This window comes from Mirounga angustirostris, unplaced genomic scaffold (assembly GCF_029215605.1).
Source record: "Mirounga angustirostris isolate CCGP_5_RB_7025 unplaced genomic scaffold, mMirAng1.0.hap1 SCAF_14, whole genome shotgun sequence".
NCBI lineage: Eukaryota > Metazoa > Chordata > Mammalia > Carnivora > Phocidae > Mirounga > Mirounga angustirostris.
This window is the reverse complement of record NW_026991722.1, coordinates 63839450-63862342: the sequence shown is the minus strand read 5'-3', so window position 1 is coordinate 63862342 and position 22893 is coordinate 63839450. Positions and strand designations below refer to the sequence as shown.

Below are 22893 nucleotides of genomic sequence, written 5' to 3'. Positions count from 1 at the left end.
AACATCTGTGGGGGAGCCAGGTGGGTGCTCAGCCCCTCCCTCCAGCTATCCGTTCCTCTGCCCCAGCGCGTTTCACGTCTGCCTGCGGGGCACCGCCAATCCCGGCCGCCCCACGCTTGAGAACGCGGCCCGAAACGCTCCAGGTACATCGCGCGGACGGGTTGAGCGCGCTCCCATGACCCCCCGCGCCGCACTGCTGCGCTGGCAGGGCCTGGGAGCGCCTGCGCGGCCCTGGGCCCAAGGCTCAGGGCGCAGGCGCGGCCCTGCTGGGAGGCCAGCGTGGGACGTATGGGGCGGTGCGCGCACGCAGGGGGCGTGGCTGCACGACGTGTTCAGCCTCTGAGCGCTGTGCGGGTTCGACCGGGTGTCGCTAACTTCGGCGGGAGGGTCAGTGGGGCGGCGGGAACCCGAGCTGCCGGCTGGGGCCCCGCCCCTCCATCTCTTCCTAACTCCCTTCCGCAGAGAAGCGCTCGGAGTCCCCGGACTGGGTCCCAGCTGTCCTTCCGAACGGCGAGCCTCAGTTTCTCGGTCGGCGCCGCAGGCTGGGGAGATCCTGAAGTCATTTTCGGGTGCTTCCCGCGGTCTTCGGAGGTCGCCCCCGCGCCCCGCCTCGCCTCACGGCGGCCGATATTGTTCTGCACTTTTTAGGTGGCACTTGGACTCTCGCCCCGGGAGGGAGACCGGTCCGCAGTCTCCAGCTGCAGATCCGTGGACCCTCTTCACAGACGCTTCGCGCAGCCTCAGGTAGGTCGGCTTCTTTTTGCAGTGGGACTTGTGAGCTCATTTCCCTGCGGTTTCCTGCATGGCGTTTGCGGGAGGGGTGGTGCAGTGGTCCACTTGCTATGAGGCTTTGGGCACGTTATTCTACCCCCGGGGCCCCTTGTCTCCAGCGTTATCGGTGCTTTTTGGCTTTGCGGAGGCAAATGCGCGTGCGTCCCGGTACGTGCTCCTTGAGTAGAGCGCTGTGCAGTCCAGGAGAAGGGCCCAAATTCCTCAGTGTTAGGGTGGGGAGAGAAGGGATAGAGGTCAACAGACTGGTAGCCAAGGCGCCAAAGTGTTAAGAGACCCAGGCTTAGGAAGGTTCAGGCCCGTCAGGGCTGGTTGGTTGGAGCAAGGGAACATTCTCCCTCAGGCTGCAGGGGGCACACAGGCATGCTGATGAGCAGGCAGCGGACAGCTAGGGTTCTGATTGGGGGTGGGATTTGGGGCTGGGAGGAAGCCAGGGCAGAGACCTGGGTAGTGCGCACTGTCTCCTGGGCATGGGATGTGGGTTTTGCATGCAGCCTGGCACCTAACCTCAGATTGGTGGCAGGAGCTGGGGTGTGGTTTGCAGTCACTGGTTTTCAGAATTCGATGAGGGACTGAACTGGACTCACAAGTGGACTGCATTTGTGTGCTGCCCCTTGGGCTACTGCCGCCGGCAGGCTCTGGCATATTCTTTTACTGTGTTAGGATGGGAAGGGCTTTCAGGTGGAAGAACCCCCCACAGAGTGAGGGCTGTACCTGAGAGATTCCAGAATGCTTGGGTGGCAAAGGTAGGTGCTCTTGACCCTAGCAGCTTCGAGTGCTGCAGGCTACCCTGGAAGGTGCTCAGCAGAAAGACCAGCAGAGCTGTGTCTCCCTGGAGGAACTCATTCTGATGGGGATAGGAGAGATAAACACATGGGCAACTATGCACAAAGGTGTGTGCAGGCCGTGGTGGCCCGACGTGAGTTGATGGAGCATTAGGGTTGGTGTGGAGGGGTTGCAGAGTGTGTTCTGTGGTGGCTATGAGTGGACCTCCCTTTGCAGAGAGACTGAGGAGGTGGCCACTATCAGGCTGGGCAGTGTGAGAGCCCTGGGAGAGGGCTCCTAGCTTTGGAAGGGAACTGTATCTGGTGATGGTTGCAGCCTCCTTTTCCACTGTGGGGCTCTTTGGGCTGCTCAGGGTTGATGACCACTGCTCTCCAGGCCCTTTATAGCAGTGACTTTGGGGTGGTGAAAGAAGACGTAGCAAGTGGAATTAAACTTGGGGTTTGGATGCTGGGCTGTCGACAGGAATGGGGATGCAAGGAGGTGTGTTCGGGGTGGGGTGGCGTTGCCAGCAGGCTACACTCTTGAGTGGTGAGGTGAGTCTGGAAGGCACGGGTGGGGAGGCTGGAGGGCACAGAGAATAACGGGTCCCTAGGCTTCTGTTGGCAGAAAGGTAGCACCTTCCAAGCTCCTAGTGCTTTGATGTTGAAGGATCTTGTGACACTGTCTACTTACATAGCAGTCACAGTGTTTGGGGTGACTAGGTGACTCCTTTTTGGTGGATTGAAAGGTAGTTCATAACCAGCATGGTGATGTATGGTGGTTAAGCTGTGGTCTTTAGAGCCAGGTTCAGCTGCCTCCATCACTTACTGGTGGTTGGTGTGTGGCCGCAGACAAGTGACTTCACTCACCACTCTGCCTCTGGTACGATGAGAGTACCAGCCTCATCAGGGGGTCAGTGTTTGGCACAGATAGAGCACTCAGTAAAAGGTAGCTACTGTCGTTCTCCTGAAACTCCCTGACAGCCAGCCAGGCCATCCAAGGAAACCCTGGGGGTTCCGATCTGGCCCCCTTTCCTTCTCCTGAGACTGACAGCATCTGCCATCATGCCTTGCCCATGAAACATCACAGGTGGCATTTGCCCACCTCAGACCTCCCAGGACTGCCTCCTGGGCCCTCCTTCCACTCAGAGCTCCTGGTTGGGTACTTGGGGTTTGCCTGCTTAGTGCCTCCTCCTGCTGCCCAGTGGAGGTGGTTGGGCCTGGTTCCCGCTCTTCCCCACCTTGTTTTTGGACAGATTGCCTTGGATGGTGGCCTGCGTCTGACAGTCCCGTCAGCTCTTCTCAGCGCTCCTGAGGCCACAGCTGTCAGCTCCTCTGACCCTCAGCACTTGCCTGGAACGCCTGGGTTTGCCGCACCCCTTTTCAGCCCATCTCTGTCCTGTTGTGTCATGCCCACCCTCCCTGCTGCGCTGTCTCTTCCTTTCTTCCTCCTTCCTCTTATAGTCGATGTGGCAACTCCCCTCTGTTCCCAGCATGCCTCTTGGCCGGCACCATTGGCAGGGCCCTTGCAATCCCATCTGGGCAGCAGCCAATTACACCAACGCACACCCTTGGCAGCAGATGGACCAGGTCTCTCCTGGCGTCACATATGCCCCCCCCAGTGGATCCCTGGATTGAGCGGCCCTGCTATGGGGACCCTGTGTGTGCACGCACAACCTTGGAGCAGAAGAGCATGGCCATGAGTGCTCCCGGCGGTAAGCCCACAGAAAGGGGGCCCCCGGCTCTGCACATGCCTGGCCCATGGCCCCCAGGGTGGACTTCCACTGGGTGCCAGTCTCGTACCCACACACCTTTGATGGCTCCCCAGGGCTTCTGGACCGATATGTCCTTTTGCTTTGAGCACTATCAGGACAACCTCACCTGCATCTTCGAGATCCTAGGGCAACTGATGGACTGAGCCAGGTGTGGGCAGCCCCCTTTGTCGATGGGGACGTGCCCCTTCCTGACGATTATGAGCTCTTCTGCCAGGATTTCAAGGAAGTTGTTCAAGACCCGAACAGTTTCACTGAGTACCGTGCTGTAGCACCTTGCTTCCTGCCTCGAGCCAGCCACCAGTGGCCCCTGGAGCTGCCTGTGGTGAAGCAGTACTTAGCTAAGTACTCAGAGGCCCTGGCACTCAACATGGGTGCTGTCCCAGTTGCTGTGACCACCCCTGCTGTTTGTAGTTCCAACTCTACATCCAGAAATACTCTCCCTGAACAGCAGTGGGCCAAGGAGAACAGCCCTGGGTCTGTGGAATCCCCCACCTTGTCTACTTTGGCATGCAGCACTGATCCTGGTCCTGTGGGGCCAACCTCGTCCCAGCCAGGGGAGGTGACCGCTACATCTGTCCCTGTACTTTCAGGATCTGCTAACCCGCCTGCTCAGAAACCAGATCCAGTTCCACCAGGGGGTCCAGAACCCCAGAAGACAGAGGAGGAGGTTTCTAAGACAGAGGTAGACCAGGAGACATCCTTAGGTACCCCACAGTGGGTGGCGGACACCTCAGAGGCCCCAGGAGACCTAACAGTTTCCCCACTCCCCACCCCACAGCCCTGGATTCTGGGCACAGCCCAGGCAGATGCAGATGCAGATGCAGCAGTGCTCCTTGTGATGAAGTGGCCTACATAGCTGAGGAACCCCATAGCCCTCCAACAGGACGGGGTGGCTTTCCCAGATATTGCCGTATCCACTTGTTTTATTGCTGGGCAGGAGGTGCACCTGTTTGGGCTCTGCTCTGAGCCCTTGTCTCCTTCACCACCCCACCACCTGTTATAGCAGAATATTGGGCTCTACGCTGTGCCTGTCATCCTCTGACTTCCCCAGTGGCCCAGAAGCTGCCTCCTCAGCTGTATTTCCACTGGTTGGACAGTTTCATACAGCAGTCCTCATCAGATATTTCTATGTCTTTATAACCGCTCCACTCCCCAGACCCCTTTGTTCAATGTTGGCTGGACTAAACTAGGTCTGCCATGTCAGCCCTGTTTGGATCTGTCCCTGGATGGTGTCTCTGCTTTGGCCCCCTTGCCCATCTTGGCTCCCTGTGACCTCTTTCCTCTTGGCTGGAATTTAAGGAAGGCTGCATGGAGGAAGCAGCCACTTTGATCATTTAGTATGAGTGGGATGGCAGAGAAAGATGCTTCCCTATGGGTTTACCAGCAGTCTTGGCCAGCTAGGGAGGTGAGATACAGGCCTCCTTGCCAGTCTAATTCAGTGTCAGGCATTACTCCCTTTTGTATATTAAGATTGTAGTTATGCCTGGTTTTCTTCAGAAGTTGACATGAATTTCTGTGTCTCAGTGCCTTTGCCCATGTTGCCCTCCCACTTTTTGCTCTTCAGCAGTCCCTGCCTCCTTGCCCACTCTTACACATTGCTGACTCAGCACTTAAACCATAACACTATAAATGACTTGTATCTTTGGGTAGGCTATGAGCCTCTAGGGCAGGGGCTCCATCTTGATCAGCTTTGCATCCCTGGTACACAATTTGGTACTCATTAAACATATGTTGAATTTATGGCTCAGCTTGTGGTGTGGTGGCTGCTGACAAGCAGAGCCCTTATTTTGTTAGCCGGAACACTGTTGCCTGTTCTGTTGGGAACCGGCTAGGCCCTAGCCATGAGTACTCTAGGTCGGTGTTGGAGGTGTGGTTTCTGGTGGGGGCTTTGCGAATTGAAGGGTCTGGCTGAAGGATGGAGTTAGGACTGGCAGGTAGAGTGTGGTTTTGAGAACTGACTTCCTAGAGCTGGAGGTGAAGTGAGGAGCAGGCAGCAGACCAGAGCTATGAGGCCCAGGGGCCAGAGGATTGGAATGAAGAAAGACCTGTTCTGTACAAGGATGGGTTTTCTAATAATGAGAACTGAGCTCAGAAGCTCCCTTAAGCCAAATTTAACACAGGATGGGTACAGTGTACCTACCCAGAGGAACAGTTAGACAAGAATGTCAAGTCCCTTCAGTTTTATAATTGTGGAAACAACACTTTCCTGGAAACTAGGAAGAAAAAATAAATGGAAATGTGAACTGCTACTAAAACTAGTTATTTTAGAGAAAAATTAGTAGTAAGCAAACATCTGGTAAAAATTTTTAAAATAGACGGGTTGGGATTATTTAGTAATTGTTAACTTTAAAAGGCTCTGGGTTCAGATGGTTTTATGTGTGAGCTATTTTAAGGCACAGATGCCTTGTAAATAAAACAGTTGCAAGTCTTAGAAATAAGTGGGAAGGTGATATAACCCTAAAAGCAAACAAGCAAGCTAACAGAAGAAATCACTATGCAGCCTTGATTCTGATCAAGTGTGGGAAATCCCTGCACATTGTAACTCAGCTCCAGATGCATTGCTGCCCCTCCACACTATTGCTCAGTTCTGGACCCTCCTTTTTCAAACCCAGCTCAGACTGCGTCCCACCCCCACCCACTGGCCTGCCAGTGGGTCTGATATTGTTGGCCATATCTTTTGAGTTGGTAAGATGTCTCTGACAAGAGAACCTGGGGTTACTCACTGGGGTGATGGCCCAGTCACTTAGTTGACATCCCCACTGTTGCTGGCATCTGCGCAGGACACCTTTCTCATCTACATTTAGTGGACTGGAAGTGAATCCCTTTCAGCTCAAGATTGCCATCTTCCCTTCTGACCCCCCCCCCCCGCCCCCGCCGCCATTACCATCTCCCTTGGGCCCCAGACAGCTCCTGCCAGCTTGGTTTGTAGTCTGGCATGCCTCTCCTCAGGGCCAGTTCTCCCAAGGCAGGCCCAAGAGGATCTGCGGAGAGGCCAGATGACCTGTCTTTTAATTTGGAAAATGGGCCCTATTGTGGTTGGGCTCTCATCACAAAGGAAAAGAAACAAGGGCAGGGCCTTAGCAGCAAAGGCAAGGTTGCCAGTTCCTGGGTGCCCTTGCAGGTGGGATCAGGAGAGGATGGGAGGGCTCTGGCATGACCTTGCAGATAGGCAGTGCATATGGTGTTGCAGAGCGACAGTTTCCTTGGCAGCCGTTGCTGTGCCCTGTCTTTGGGCAGATGCAATGACCTAGCTGCTTTCCTGTTCTGAGGGGGGAGAAGGAACAGAGAGACAGCAGAGGAGGCCCTGCCATGCATGACGGGAGGAGGATCCTTGGGTCATTCGCCACTCCCAGCTCTTCACACACAGGTGGGCTAGAGGAGGCTACTCCTGGGAGCAGGACAGTCTGGCAGGGTTTGCTGGCTGTGCTCAGGGTCTGGCTGATGTGCTGGGGTCTGCCTACCGGATCATCGTGCCCATCCCATACTTGGCCTTGGAAATAACCTGGAGATTTTATTTCCTAAAGGTATGACACAGTGGGCACTATGGGAGGATTTTTAAAGTACACGTCTCCAAGGAAAATTTAACACCAGAAGTATTATGGATACGGTCCTATGAGAGAACTTTTTATAAAGCTGCAACAATGAAAGTACTTGGAATTGGTGTGGATGGATGAACAGAGGAGAATAGAAAACTTTGAAATAAAGCCAATAAATGCAGGAATTTAGTTCATGCTGAAGGTATTGTTTCAAATTAATGGGGGTGAAATGGACTATTTAGTAAAAGGAGTTGGAACAACTGGTTAGCCATCTGGAAAATAGTAAAACTGGATACCCACCTCACTCTGTGCCAGGCTCCACTCCAGATGGATTAAAGATTTCAATATTTAAAAACATAAAAGTACTACAGGGAAGTATGGGTGATTTTTTTTTTCTGCCTGTGATCCCAGAACTTTAAAAGTTCTAGGTATCCAGAATTGCTGAAGGTATGGAGAAAGAGGCTTTTTCTTGCTCTTGATGGGAATATCAAATACTACAATTCACCCACATAACATTTCTAAGCACACATACCCTGACCACTTGCCTATGGGCAGATGGCTGTTGTTCTTCTTCAGTGTGGGGCTTCAGAGCATGGACTTGAGCTTGGTCACACCTTGCCTCCACTTGCAAGCTCATGGTCTGTGGTGTCACCTGACCTCATAAGGTGGTGGGAAGATCGAATGAGATAAGGCCTGTGTAGTGGCCGGAGCCCTGTCAAGTGCCTAGTGGGCACTCACTGCATTAACAGCAAAGCTGGAGACAGCCCAAAGGCCCTGTAGTATGGAGTGAGGTAAATAGAGCTGTTCTGTCACATCAGTCAGGATGAGCCAGATTGTGCTGTAGTCAAAACCTCCCACGTCTCACTACTCATCTGTCACAGACCAGCTGGGGTGGCCCTTGCCCATTGCAGAGGACCTGTGCTGACAGGAGTTCACTGGACGCATTCTCCGTAACCACAGAGGCAGGAGAAAGATCACAGTGAACCACAAGTGATACTTACATCCCTCCTTTTCCAGTACGGTGGCCAAAAGAAGCTGCCAAACCACACCTGAGTTCTGAGGGATGAGCGGCTAATCCTCCAGTGGGGTGGGGCTGTCAGCATGGAGAAGGTGAACCTGATGCTCAGTAGTGACCCTAACCGATCGCCAAAGTGGGGGCAGGCCTGCATCAATACCCGTGGAAAGATGCCTGTGAGCTTACTAAGGCCGCGGGGCTTAAACAACAGAGTGTATTTCTCCCAGTTCTGGAGGCTGGAAGTCCAAGATCAAGGTGCTGGCAGGGTTGTTTCTCCTGCGGTCTGTCCCCTTGGCTTGTGATGGCCATCTGCTCCCTGTCTCCTCACATGGTTGTCTCTCTGTGCCTGTCCTAATTTCCTCTTATAAGGACACTAGTCCTATTGGATTAGGGGCCACCCATATGACCTCATTTAACATTAATTTCTTCTTTAGAGGCCCTGTCTCCAAATAGAGTCACATTCTGAGAGGGTAGGGGCTAGAACTTCCAACAGGTGAATTGGAGGGGGGGGGGGGAGACACAATTTGCCCATAATAATGCCCAAGATGGATTTCTTGTTTTTCATTTTTGCAATTTCCAATAATGTTATGGTGAGCACTCTTGGGGGTGCAGAGCCTCTCCAGGCCACGGCAGCAGAACATGCTGGGAACGCTTATTTCAGAAATCTTTGCCTGCCTGAGGGTACAAAGACATTACCCTGTATTTCCCAGTTTTAATGTTTTGCCTTTTACATTGACTCTCAAGTCAGCTTGACTAATGGCGTGGCGTGCAGAGGGCTCTGCCGTGGTCATCAGATAGCCAGTGACGGGCACGGGCCCCTCCACCTACCTGCGCCAGACATGTAATAGGAGTGGGAATCGGTTTGAGATGTGGAGCCGCTGAGTTTGGGGGCTTGTGTATCCCACAGCGTGACCTATCCTACCCTAGCGAGTAGAGGCCCCTTTCCCCACAGGGCACGGACCTTCCCACCCCAGGTTAAGGATGCCAAGCTGACCCAGCCTGTCCATGGTGCCATCCTTCTCATACATGCCTAGCTCTCTGGTCTGGTCTGTCCTCACCAATGATCTATCTAGCTTTATAGTGAGTCTTTATAGCGAGTCTTCATTATTTGGTAGAGAAATGTTCCCACCTCCCCCACCCCTCCACCCACACCTTGTTCTTTAAGTCGTCTTGGCTAGTTTTAAGAACACATCATCATAAGCACAGGATGGTACAGTGGACCATGGTGTTCCGTTGCTTGCCTCCAGCGGTGGTCAGTCCTTAACCTGGGGGCGCCATGTTGGTGGACAGCTGGCCGAGTGAGCAGTGCCAGACAGTGGGAGTCCTGAGCTCACTTTCTCTTGGGGCTGTGGCGTCCTCATTTGTAAATGGGCAACATGATCTCTCTGTTACAAGGGTGTTGATGGTGAGCCTGGGAGGAGTCCCTGGCCTTTGGGGTGCCCTTGGCAGCCCATTCCTTCTCTCCTGGCCTCAAGGCTGCACAGCCAGGGCTGGGGCCTGTGGGTGGTGCGTGCTCATCCACTTGCCAGGTGGGGCCACCAGATGGTGGAGAGGAACATTCTGGGCTGCTCACCTGTGTGCCTGAGCAGCACGGGGCCTGGGCTGACAGCCCACACTCTGCCATACAGCTGGCGAAGTGCAGGTCCTGCATGGTCAGTGTAGGGACGCTTGGCCCTGGGAGTGCCACATCTCATGCCCCATGGGGTCCTCAGTGCCGAGCGTCGTTCACCTTGACACTTCTGCACCATAGCCAAGGTTTTCTGAAGGCCATGGGTGGGGAGATGGGCAGCCCGTGAGAGCCTGCAGGGCAGGGGAATCCAGGAAGCATGGGGTGGCCAGGTACCTGATCCAGTGTGCTGTCCCCTAGGGCGTGGCAGCCTTCCCACCACCAAGACCCTGTGTTCCTCCCCCTGAAAATCAGGGTGCAAATGGGAGCCATGGATGGTGACGGCCAGGAGGGTAACCCTGAGGCCAGTGCAGCTCTGCCCGTGTTCCCACCCCGCTCCAGGTGCCCACTTCACAAAGCCCACCGTGGCCTCCTGGTCCCTATCATCATGTCCCCTGCCTCCATCCCCCTCCATCCCCCTCTACCCCCCACAAGTTGCTGAACTTTTGCAAGGCTCCCTTTGCTGCCTGTGTAAGGGAGAGAATTTCTGCCTTGCATATGCTTGGAGGCAGCCGGCAGGGCCCTCAGGGCTACCATCACTGTCCCTGACCCTTCCCTCCCCCAAGGCTGCAATCAGGCGCTGCCAGTGGCTGTTAGTGCCCGTGCACACATGTGAATGTGTGCACCTCGACACGTGTGTGTGCACAGACCGCACAGCCCATTGTGAACATGCGGTGTCTCGGTGGGCACGTAATTTGCACATCTGTGAGTGTGTGTTAGGTGGGTGGGGGGCCTCCCCTGCCCGAGGTAGCCCCTGTCACAGGAGCAAACACATGCATCCCTGTCAGAAAGTGTATCACCACCACCATGGTTACAGACCCCCTCTCCAACTGGGATCAGGTTCCCAGGAGCTGCCTGGGCACTAGCCCATGGGGACTGGCCCACTCCGTGCCCAAGGTGAGAGTGGTCTGGGTGCTGTCAGCATTGGGTAGCTGGCCGCCGTGGACCAGAGCTCATGGTGGATGTGGGCCCCAGAAGCTGGTGCATGGGAATGGTCACGCTTCCTGTAAAACAGCGAGCTTTTCCGTGTGTTCACCAGGGACAAAAATGCTGCTGGCCTGGCTGGCGTCCCACCCCTGCCTGTAAGTCTGTGGGGGCAGGCTGGCTGAAAATGCTCCCGAGTTGGACTTCCTTCCTGCCGTCTTGCCAGGCTCCCTGGACCTGCTCCTGGGGGTGATGGGCGTCCTAGCTGCAGCTTGAGGCGCCTATTTGTGGGGTGGCCCTGCCTGCCCAGCCTGCCTGCCTCTGCCACCCAGCAGCCCCTCTCCCTGGCCTTTCCTTTCAGTCTAGCAAGATTGGCCTGTCCCCCCGTCCCAAGCAGAAGTCTCAGTGGCCCAGCTCCGAAGCCCCTGCTGGCCGTGGGGCACACGGCCGCACCTCACGCACTGCAGCTGCTAGTTTGTCAGACATCACTGTGCCTTTGTCCATGAGGCTCCGTCCTGCTGCCCCAGTGCAGTCTAACCCTGCCAGGCAAAGCACCGAGCAGGGACTTGGCTGTGGTATGGCAGGGCAGGACAGGCACGCTGGTGGGAGGGCTGTGCTCCCCTCTGCCTGGGCACCCATCGTACCACATGGGCCTTGACCCCTGCAGAGGAGCCAGGTCCCAGGGCATGTGGCTGTAACTTTGCCTCCATTGCCCTCTCCTCAAACACAGTGGAGCCCTTCCAGAAGGGGTGCTCGCACACCTGGTGGGGTGAATGTCTAGACACGGTGTGGGGCACTGCTGGGTTTACTGCAGGCAAGGAGTTCCTATGGGGCCTGGGACAGTCCTGTCTGAGGTCGTGAATCTTCCTGGACGGGGCACCTTCCCCCTCAGAGGAGCCAGGAATGCGTGAGCTTTGCAGGAGCAGAAGGTCTCCACGTTACGGAGCAAGTGACTTGCTGCTCTTGGGCAGAACACGAAGCTTCAGGCCAAGGATGGAGGTGGCTGTCAGTCTGTCCCCCAAGGGCCTTCAGGAGTGCAGCACTCTTGACTACCACAGAAGCCTGTTGTTCCTACAGCTGTCCCCCAGATCTGCTTTGCAGCCTTTCTGGCCCATGGGGAGATGCCCTGCCCGTCCTCGAAGCTTGGAGGGGGCTCCTGGCAGCTGGGCTCTACGGTTTTCTCGGTACACTCAACAAACAGCCAGCACAGGACCCTGTGGAGCCTCAGGCCGCCATCACCTGCTGCTCCTGGGACACGGCTGTGCCAGAGGCAGGCAGGCCTGGGACTGGCCTTCAGTGCCCTAGGGGAAGGGCTGCTGGAGGGCATTCTTTACACCCTCTCACCCCCACGCTGTACACACAGAGTTCCATCAGTCACCGGGAGAGTTGGGGATGGCTACAGTTGGGGTGTGCCCTTGCCGCCCAGGGGGAAGGCGGGTGCAGGGATGGTGCCAGGCTCCCACCTCCCCACCGGACTCTGGGGCCTGCGGTGCGCAGGGCTGCTCGTAGCACTGTCCTCCCTCCACTCGGCCTCCGTCCCAGGCGGGGCTGGCCGCGCGCGTCCCCGGAACCCCTCCCTGGGATCTGCATCTTTGAAGCCATGGATACTGACAGAGGATTCAATGAATCCAAGGTCGCCAGTCGGGCGTTGACAGATGCCCGGCCGCGATACTCTTTCTGATTTAATAACCGAATGGGAGGCTGGCCCTTGGTAATAATTAGGGCTAATTACTGAGGAGGTGTTGACAGACGGGCTGAGAGGAAACAAACTACCTTTATCCCCGGGCTTAGAGTCAGATTACCGGCCCAGTGCTATCTGCCCCTCAGAAAGTAGACGCTTCAATCACTCACCGAGGCTTCAAAGGGGAAAGGGCCTGACAATGCACGGCGTTTGGAAGGGAGCTATGAAGTGCGCCTTTGACTCCGAATCGCCAAACGGAGCCCCATTCCAGAAATGGTTTCTTTGTGAAGTTTGAGTTACCCCCGGCAAAGCTGCCTCCCTGGCTCGGGGCCGGGGAGGGGTGCAGTGGGCGCAGGCTGGGCTGGGGCTGGGGCTGGGACGGGCCCGCCCTGTCCCGATCCCTCCTAGGCTGGGCCTGTGCCTGGCAGCCCACGGGGCCTGAGCAGGGAGGTGCAGCATGCTTTCCTTGGCCCAGGGACTGTGTCCAGTTCTTTGTGGCTGTGAGCTGCTGGTAACGGGATAGGGATCTTACTATCCCTGAAGGGCTTGTTCCTTCCCTTGTCTCATCCGGGCGTGCTTTCTTTTCTTTCTTTCTTTTTTTTTTTTTTTAAAGATTTTATTTATTTATTTGATAGATAGAGACATAGCGAGAGAGGGAGCACAAGCAGGGGGAGTGGGAGAGGGAGAAGCAGGGTTCCCGCCGAGCTGGGAACCTGATGTGGGGCTCGATCCCAGGACCCTGGGATCAGACCTGAGCCAAAGGCAGACACTTAACGACTGAGCCACCCAGGCATCCCTGGACATGCTTTCTAAAGCTGTTGTGGGCAGGTCTAAGCTCTCTGGTTTGGTTTGGTTTGGTTTTCTAAGGGGTCTAGCATGCTAGACTCCAGCGGTGGTCAGTCCTTATCCTGGGGGCGCCGTGTTGGTGGACTGCTGGCCAAGTGAGCAGAGGGAGAGGGCGAGAGAATCTCAAGCAGGCTTCATGCCCAGTGCAGAGCTTGATTTCACAACCCTGAGATCATGACCTGAGCCGAAATCAAGAGTCAAGATGCTTAACCAACTGAGCCACCCAGGTGCCCTGTAGTCTGGGCTCTCTGGAAGGGACTGTGCCCTTGGCCTTACTTATGGCAGGACCACCCCTCTGGGGCCTGGGCATCACTCACAGGGCTGCCCCCACCCCTGGCTTGAGTGATGAGCCATGCTGTAGATGGGACACTGACCCCCAGGGGCCTCAGCGATAGGGTGACGACTTGGAACAGTGTTGTCCTAAGTTGTAGGCTGGTTTCTGATGCCTGTATGTGTACCTGCTGACTTCCCTGGGACTCCCTGCATTTCAAAGACCATGGAGGGCAGTGGTCAGACCTCCATTCCCCTGGTGGGAAGCAGGAGCCCTGGGAAGTTTCCCAGTGACCTGGCCTGGACCGCCCAGGTCGCTGTGTCTGTGATGTGGCTTCGAAGGGCCAGTTCTGGGACTCTTGCTGTAGTCTGTCCTGACCACAAAGGCAGGAGGGTGATGAAGCAGTACTCAGGACAGGACTGTCCAGAGAGCGTCTTTCCGGTTTCAGGTGTAGCCTGGGAGGCACAAAGTAAGTGGGTCTCTGTTCCTGCCAGCCTGGAGGACCAGCCACTTCAGAGGCTTCCCACTAGGATGGTTGTATACTTTAAGGAGAGAATGAGCTGGTCTGGCTGGTGGAGAGCAGTCTTGTTAGATCAGCATTCTGCCTTTCCCTGGCATGCTGCTCTGCTTCTGGAAGTGACCATGGTGGTGATGATGATGATGGTAAAAATCATCAGCTAGTTTGCTTAGCTATTAGGGGCACTATTGATGAATTTAAGTCTACTTCTGTGAGGGCAAAAATAGGATGGTAAATTATTTTAAATGGGATAAGCCCTTAAAAATTGGCATTAAATCTGTTTAAAGTCACCTAAGTAGAATTAGAAATTGTCTCTAAGCCAGAAAAGTCTAAACAGGAAACTGGGTTTTCATAATGTGTTAGCAGTAACTCCAATTGACTGTAGCTTGAGAAAAAAATAGCACAATATTGTCTAATATATTTTATTTGAAAAACAGCATCCCAGAAAATGGCCAAGAGAGCAGTGGCCCAGTGCGTTAACTTGTGCACAGAAGCGTGCTTGAGCCCTTTTCTCTTCTTATTAACGTCTTATGTGATTAGCATTGTACGGTTGTCTCAGTCGTGAACCAACACTGGTACATCATTACTGACTTAAGTCCATATTTATTCAGATTTCTTGAGTTTTTACCTAATATCCCCCTTCTGTCCCAGGATGCCATCCAGGGCATCACATTACATTTAGTTGTCAGGTGTCCTTAGTCTCCTCTGGGCTGTGACAGTTTCTTAGGCTTCCCCTATTTGTATAGCCTTGACAGTTTTATGAGGTACCAGTCAGGTCTTTTGTAGAATGTTCCTCAGCTAGGATATGTCACGTGTTTTTCTCATGATTAGACTGGGGCTGTGGGTTTCCGGGAGCCAGCCTTCAAAGACAAAGCACCATCTCATCACATATTAATGGTACATGCTGTCAAAATGACATTACTGCCTTGGTCACCTGGATGAGGTAGTGGTTGTCAGGTTTCCTCTCTGTGAAGTTAGTCTTTTCTTTCCCTTTCAGACTGTCCTCTTAGGAAGGAAATCAGTATGGGCAGCCCCTCACGAGGGGTGGAAGTTCTGCTGTACATCATTGAGGGCTGAGTATCTACACAAATTATTTGGAATTTTCCTGCATGCAAGATTTGTCTACTCTCCCCCATTTATTTATTTCTTCAATCATTTTATTATATCAGTATGAACTCATGAATACCTTATTAATATGATCATTACTATGAAATGAACTTAGAGTGAGTACTTAACACCTGTCTACAACAGCACCACCACAGTCCCAACATAGAAACTGATCCATTACCTCAGAACTTTCCTCCTGCTCCCCCTCGGTGGCCAGCCTCTCCTTCCACCCCCGACCCCCAGCCACTGCCCACCTGTGCTCTCTACCTCGTTGGGCCGGAATGCCATATAACTAGGCTCATATTGTGTGTAACCTTTCACTCACCATAATTCTCTGGAGATCCATCCATGTTGCATTTTTCAATAGTTAGTTCCTTATTATTGCTCAAGAGTATTCCATTCACCTGTGGATGTTCATTTGGGGCAATGTGAACAGAATTGCTGTACACATTCATGTATAGGTTTTTGTTTGCACATCTATTTTCATTTGTCTAGAATAAATATCTAGGGGTAGGATTGCCAGGCAATATGATACATGTATATTTCATTCAATAAGAAACTACCCAACTGTTTTCCAGAATGCTTGTACCATTTTGCATTCTTACGAACAGTGTATGAGAATTCTGTGCTCCACGTTTCCATCACCAAAACTTGGATTTATTCTTTTTTTTTTTTAAGCCATTCTAATATTTGTGTTCAGTTCCATTTCATTTAAACTGTCAAGCTTATGTGCACTGACTTGTTTATAGCATTTCCTTAATATTTGTTGTGTCTCGAGTGATAATCCTTCTTTCATGAGGATTGTTTCTTCTCCCTTTTTTTTGTAGTTCTTTGTCTAGAGATTTATCAATTTTACGAATCTTTCTAAAGAACCAATCTCTTGTTTTGTTGATATTCTTTATTGCTTTACTATTCTCTATTTCATTTGTTTCTGCTCTATCCTTATCATTTCCTTCCTTTAGCTTGCTTTGGGGCTTATTTTGCACCTCTTTTTCTAGTTTTTTAAGGTGCAGACTACATCATTGATTTGAGACCTTTCTTTTTCTAATGTAGGCATTTTTTTTTTTTTTTAAGTAATCTCTACACCCAGCATGGGGCTTGAACTCATGACCCTGAGATCCAAGAGTCTTACGCCCTACTGACTGAGCCAGCCAGGTACCCTGAATGTAGGCATTTAATGCTGTGTGTTTTCCTCCATGCCTCCCTTTAGCTGCATCCTACAAATTTTGATTATTTTGTTTTTCATTTTTATTAAGTGCAAAATATTTTCTGATTTCTCTTGGGATTACTTACCTCTTTGACCATTTGAGTATTTCAAAGTATATTGTTCATTTTCCAAATATTTGGAGACTTTCCAGTTACCTTTCCATTATTGATTTCCAGGTTAATTCCATAACGTTAGTGAACATATTTTGTATGCTTTTGTTTCTTCTTCATTTTTTAAGGTTTTGTTTTATGACCCAGGATATGGTCTATCTTGATGAATATTCCATGTGCATTTGAGAAGAATGTGTTCTTTTCTGTTGGGTAGAGTATTCGCTTAATGTCAATGAAGTCAAGTAGGCAGATAGTATTAGGATTCTGTATGACTTTTTGGCCACTTATTCAACTAATTACTAAGGAGGAGTTTAAGTCTTAGCTATAATTATGTATTTGTTTATTTCTGCTTTCAGTTCTGTCAGTTTTTCCTTCATGACTTTTGAGGTTCTGTTGTTAGCTGAATATATATTTAGGACTCTTATGTCTTTTTGATGAATTGATACATTTTTTTATTTTGTATCTTTCTTATCCCTGGTAATATTCCTTTCTCTGAGGTCTACTTTCTGTGACATTAACATATCCTTTCCAGCCAACTTTCTTTTATTGTATGTATAGTAATTCTTTTTCATCTTTTTACTTTTAATCTGTGTTTTTATATTTAAAGTGGGTTTCTGCCAGATAACTTACATTTGGGCCTTTTTAAAAAAAAATAGGTTATAATTGTTAGATCTGATAATTAACATGTTGAGAGCATTTACATTTATTATAATCATTGATATGATTCTATTTTGGTCTACCATTTTGTTGTTTTCTCTTTTTCCTCTGATTTTTTTGGTTCCTCTCTCTCCTCTTTCCTGTCTTCTTTTGATTTATTTAAATATTTTCAAATGCTGTGTTTAAATTTTTCTATTGGCTTTTCAGCTATATCTCTTTGTATTATATGTTTTTAATGGTTCCTCTAGAGATTGCAGTGTACGTTCTCAACCTTTCACAGTTTTCTTAGGGTTAATATTATTTTTCATTTCAAGTAAAATATAGAAGCCTTACAATCATATAGGTCCCCTTACCCTCCTGCCTTCATGTGATAGCTGTTGTATTGAAAACCCTACCAGACAGTGTTATCGTTTTAACAATATACACGTTCACTTAAGAGGTGAACATTGTCTTTTATATTTACCTGGATATTTACTATTTCTCTTCCTCTGCCTTCTTGAAGTTCCACATTCCCTTCTGAGTATCATTATTTTTGAGCTGTAGAACCTACTTTAGTATTTCCTTTAGGCCACATCTGCTGGCAAGAAAGTCTCTTAGTTTTCCTTCATCTGAGAATGTCTATTTTTGCCTTCATTCCCAAAAGAGAATTTACTGGATATAGAGTTTTTTTCTTTCAATACTTTAAAGATGTTCCACTCTCTGCTGGCTTCCATAGTTTCTGATGAGAAATCCACATTAATTCAGATTATTATTTCCCTATGTATGTGTCATCATTGTCCAGATTTTTTTCTTTATTATTTTTCAGCAGTTTAATTATGATGTGTTTGTTTGTTTTTAAAGATTTTATTCATTTATTTGACAGAGAGAGACACAGCGAGAGAGGGAACACAAGCAGGGGGAGTGGGAGAGGGAGAAGCAGGCTTTCTGCTGAGCAGAGAGCCCAACACGGGGCTCGATCCCAGGACTCTGGGATCATGACCTGAGCCGAAGGTAGACGCTTAATGACTGAGCCACCCAAGCACTCCTAATTATGATGTGTTTAAATATGGTTTTATCCTGCTTATGGTTCACTGAGTCCTTAAATCTATAAATTTTTGTCTCTTCCCAAATTTGTGAAATTTCAGGCAGTTATTTATTCAAGTAATTTTCCTGCTCCATTTCTTTCTCTTCTTCTCAGACTCCAGTTACACGACCTCAGACCTTTTACTGTTATTCCACAAGTCCCTGATGTTCTAATCGTTTATTTTAATTTTTTTCTTTCTGATTTTATAATTAGATAATTTCTGTTGACCAATCTTCATGTTCATTGGCTCTTTCCTTTATCATCTCCCATTCCATTATTGAATTTTTTTTTGTTTTGGATATTGTATTACTCAGTTTTGAAATTTCCTTTTTAAAAAAATTAACTTATGTTTCTCTGCTGAGAGCTTTCCTTCTGTTCATTTCAAGTATGTTTACCTTTGCCTCATGGAGCATAATTATAAAAGTTGCTTTAGAATCCTTATCTGAGGGGCGCCTGGGTGGCTCAGTCGTTAAGCGTCTGCCTTTGGCTCGGGTCATGATCCCAGGGTCCTGGGATCGAGCCCCGCATCGGGCTCCCCACTCAGCGGGAAGCCTGCTTCTCCCTCTCCCACTCCCCCTGCTTGTGTTCCCTCTCTCGCTGTATCTCTCTCTGTCAAATAAATAAAATCTTTAAAAAAAAAAAAAAGAATCCTTATCTGATATCCCCAACATCTGAATAGTCTCAAGGTTGGCATCTATAGGTTGACTTTTCCCTTGAGAACTGCTCTCATTTTCTGGTTCTTGGTATGTTGAATAATTTTGTATTATTTCCCAGACATATCCTAGTTGAGTGTTACATGGGGTCCTCTGGAGAACGTTGAATTTTGTATTAGCAGGCAGTCAACCCAGTTAGAATTGCCACACAAGTTCTGTCTTGCCCTTTGTGGGCTATGGTTTTAATCTCTTTTCAGTTTTCAACGCTTTTGAGAGGCTCCTTTGGGTCTATCCCAGGCTTATAAAACTCAGTAGTGAGCGTGGGACTTTTATGGGTTCATTCACAGAATTAAGAAACCTTTTTCTTTAGCTCTTTCCTCTCTGCAATTCTCCCCCCAACTCCACACACTCCATCCAGCAGGATCCCCTTTTCTTGGTTCCTCTGGCCAAAAAGACAGAGGTTTCTCTCAGAGTCACTTCTCCCACACAGTTCTGTGTCTAGGGCCCATTCTTGGGGCAGTGCTCAGAGAGAAGAGAAAAAAAAAACCCATCAGGAATTTCCTCTCACATTCTTTAGACTTTTTCTCTGTAAAGTTGTGCAGAAACTAGTCTAAGTTTTAGCCACTGCTGCCTTGCAGCTATGCAAGCTGGGCCTACCCCAAGGCAATGCCCCAAGATATACTAATAAAAATGGGAAACTCATTCCCATACAGGTCACTTCTCCAAGGTTTTGCTTGCCTCCAAAATCTGCCTGTTATTGTTCACTTTTCAGAGTTTTTAGGTAATTGGTTTTTATATTTTGTCTAGAGTTTTTAGTTGCAGTCAGCCAGAGAGAGAGAGAGAGGCTCTAGTGAACTTATTTCATCCTGGCCAGATCCAGAAGCCTGTCAATGTAGTTTTAAATTACATTTCTCCATGAGTCATGTTAAGCATCTTTTTATACGTTTAAGGGCCATTTTCATTTTTTGTGACTGTGAATTCATGTCTTTTGCCCATTTTCTGTTTGGTCTTTAGACTTTCCTTAATTTTGAAGATTTCTGTATATTCTAAAGTTATTAGAATTTTATCTCTTTTGACATGCAAAAGTTTAAAAATGTCTTAGGTATTTTATCTTCTAATTGGTATTGTGAATGGAGGTTTCTCTAACAGGTTGTTGTTTGTGCATATGGAAGCTATTAAGTTCTCTTTGTTAGTCCCCCACCCTGCTACATTACTAAATTTTTTTTTAATGCTTGAATTTGTTTTATTATTGATTATCTAAGGCTCTCATGTATATCATCATGTCATCTGGAAAATAATTTAATGTTTTATTTTCCAAGTCATATGCCTTCAATTGATTTTTCTTATTTAATTGCATTGGCTTAGACCTCCAGTACAGTTTTGAATAGTAGTATAGATATTGGGTATTCTGATCTTAGAGGAAATACCTCTGATATTTCTTCATAAAGTAATGTGTTGACCTTAGAAGGAGGGGTGTGTGTGTGTGTGTGTGTGTGTGTGTGTGTGTGAGTATTTTAATAATTTTAAGAAACCCATCAGTTTCTCTTTGGTTAGTTGGGGTTTGTTTTGTTTGATTTTGTTTTAAGATTTTATTTATTTATTTTGAGAGAGTGAGAGAGAGACAGCACGAGTGAGGGGGAGGGGCAGAGGGAGAGGGAGAAGCAGATTCCCCACTGAGCAGGGAGCCAGGTTAAGTGTTTTAATAAAAACCTAGGTGCCCTGGTTAAGTGTTTTAATAAAAAGTGGGTATTGAGAGGGGCACCTGGGTGGCTCAGCCAGTTAAGCATCTGCCTTCAGCTCAGGTCATGAGCCCAGGGTCCTGGGATTCAACCCTGGGTTGGGCTCCCTGTTCAGTCGGGAGCCTGCTTCTCCCACTCCCTCTGCCGCTCCCCTGGCTAATGCTCTCTCGCTCTCTCTGTCAAATAAATAAATAAAATCTTAAAAAAAAGGGTATTGAGGGGCAACTGGGTGGCTCAGTCGGTTAAGCATCCAACTCTTGATTTTAGCTCAGGTCATGAACTCAAGGTTGTAAGATTGAGCCCCGTGTTGGGCCCCAGGCTGGGCATGGAGCCTGCTTAAGAATCTCTCTTTTCTGTCTCCCTCTACCCCTCCCCTCCCCTCTAAAAAAAAAAAAATGGGTATTGAATGTTGTCAAAAGTTTGTGGGTTTTTTTTTGTCATCTATGGAGATAAATTATATGACTTTTCTCCATAGATTTATTAATATGGTGTATGACATTAATGGATTTCCTAATTAAACTAACCTTATGGGTGCCTGGGTGGCTCAGTTGGTTAAATGTCTGCCTTCGGCTTAGGTCATGAGGGTCCTGTGTTGGGCTCCCTGCTCAATAGGGAGCCTGCTTCTCCATCTCCCTCTGCCCACCCCTCTTGCTCTCTCTCACTCACGTCTCTCTCTCTCACACAAACATGCTCTCTCTCTCAAATAAATAAATAAAATCTTAAGAAAAAAAAAAACAACAACTACCCTTGCATTCCAGGGATAAATTCCACTTGGTCATCATGTATTATTTCTCTAATTTGATGTATTTTGTTTGCTTAATATTTTATTTACTATTTTTTATATGATATTCATAAGTGATACTGGTCTCTACTTTCCATCTGGTCAAAGCTTTAAATATAGGTCATGAATTCTGGCTTGTAGTGTTTTTCATTGTCGTTTTTAAAATTTGTGGATGAAAAACATAATAATAAAATAAAATTTGTGGATTAAGTACTTCCCCTTTCACCTAAAATTTGTTGTTTAATAAATGGTTTTAAATTTTTAGTTGGGAGGACATTTTAGTTTTTATTTTGTTAATTTCTGATTTAACTGCACTGTGGTCATTGTATATGTTTATAATATTTCCTTATGGAACTTACTGATGTTTTCTTTGTGACCCAGTATATAATTTTTACACATGTTCACATGCACTTGAGAAGAAGGTGTCATCTCTGTTATCAGAGTGTAAAGTTCCATGTGGATCCATAATATTTACCCCATGGAGTCTTCTATTTCCTTACTATTATTATCCACTTGACTTGTACTGAGAGCAGTAGTCTATCATGTTCTCCAATTATTGGTGAGTTTTTTCTGTGATTCCTTGAATTTCCTGTAGTTTCTGTTTATAAAGGTGGTGTTTCTGTCATTTAAGACATAGGTATTCAAAACAATCATATATTCATTGTGAATTGCAGCTTTCAGTATTGCAAAGCGTGTGGGTTTGTCAATTCTAATACTTTTTGGCTAGAATTCAACTTTGTTGACATCTGTATTTCACTGCTCTTTTATTGTTTCTATTTGTCTGAAATACCTTTGTCCATCTCTAGTTTTAGCCTTTTGGAATCACTTTAACGTTTTTTTAAAAAAGATTTATTTATTTTAGAGAGAGAGAGAGCATGAGTGGGGGCGGGGCGCACTGAGGGAGAGGGAAAGAAGTCCCAAGTAGACTCTGCGCTGAGCACAGAGCCTGACATGGGGCTCAATCTCAGGACCCCGAGACCACAACCTGAGCCCAAACCAATCAGACACATAACTGACTGCACCACCCAGGCGCGCCCCCCCCTTTTCATATTAACTTTATATTTTAAATATTCTGTGTATGGTCTTTCATCAGATATATGTGTCATGAATATTTTCTCCCGTCTACAGCCTCATTTTTTACATCCTTAATGTCTCTTAATGAGAATTATGATTTTGAGTTTCATCCATGTGAGACTGGAGTTTATACATTTTCAGTTTTGTGGAATATCCTATTATATGAATGTTTTATTCTTTTCTACAGTTGATGGTCATTTGGGTTGTTTCTAGTTTTTATTAGCATGCATAATATTGCTATAACATTCTTGTGCAAATTTCTTCTTGTACATATATGAGAATTTCTGTAAGGTATTTATCTAATAAAGGGGTTGCTGCATCATAAGGTGTGTGAACTAGTCCCAGATTGTGTTCCAAAGTGATTTTTTCAATTTATGCTCCCTCTAGCATGGTGAAGGGTTCAAGTTGTCCCACGTTGTAGTCAACATTTGACAGATTGTTTAATCTTTTGCTAATTTGCTAGGAGTGTAATTATATCACATTGTGGTTTTGACAGCCATTTCCAAGATTATTAATTAGGTTAAATACCTTTTCATATGTGTATTCATCATTTATGTTTCTTGTGATATATCTGTTCAAATCTTTTGTTTATTTTCCTTTTTGGTGTTTGCTTTCTTATTGTATTGATCTGTATGTTGTTTATTCTGGATATGAGTCCAGGGTGGGTTTGTCTTCCTCCCCCTCCTCTAGAATGCTTTTATAATTTCAAGCTTACAGA

General features: G+C 48.3%; 1 protein-coding gene across 10 annotated transcripts in view; it reads left to right on the top strand.

Annotated features, from left to right (window-relative positions):
• The first annotated feature begins 273 nt into the window (after nt 1-273).
• The window catches only part of LOC123852808 (guanine nucleotide-binding protein subunit beta-like protein 1), a 62703-nt gene continuing 40083 nt past the window's right edge, over nt 274-22893 (top strand). The window contains exons 1-4 of one of the 10 annotated variants that reach the window (XM_054510389.2): nt 604-744; nt 2810-2919; nt 3047-3268; nt 3919-4010. In XM_054510389.2, coding sequence (XP_054366364.1) covers nt 3163-3268; nt 3919-4010 — 198 coding nt within the window. In that variant the 5' untranslated portion in view covers nt 604-744; nt 2810-2919; nt 3047-3162. Of the gene's footprint in view, nt 529-603; nt 745-2809; nt 4011-22893 lie in introns of those variants that run through there. The other 9 variants (XM_054510391.2, XM_054510387.2, XM_064578021.1 and 6 more) reach the window with 9 other exon arrangements.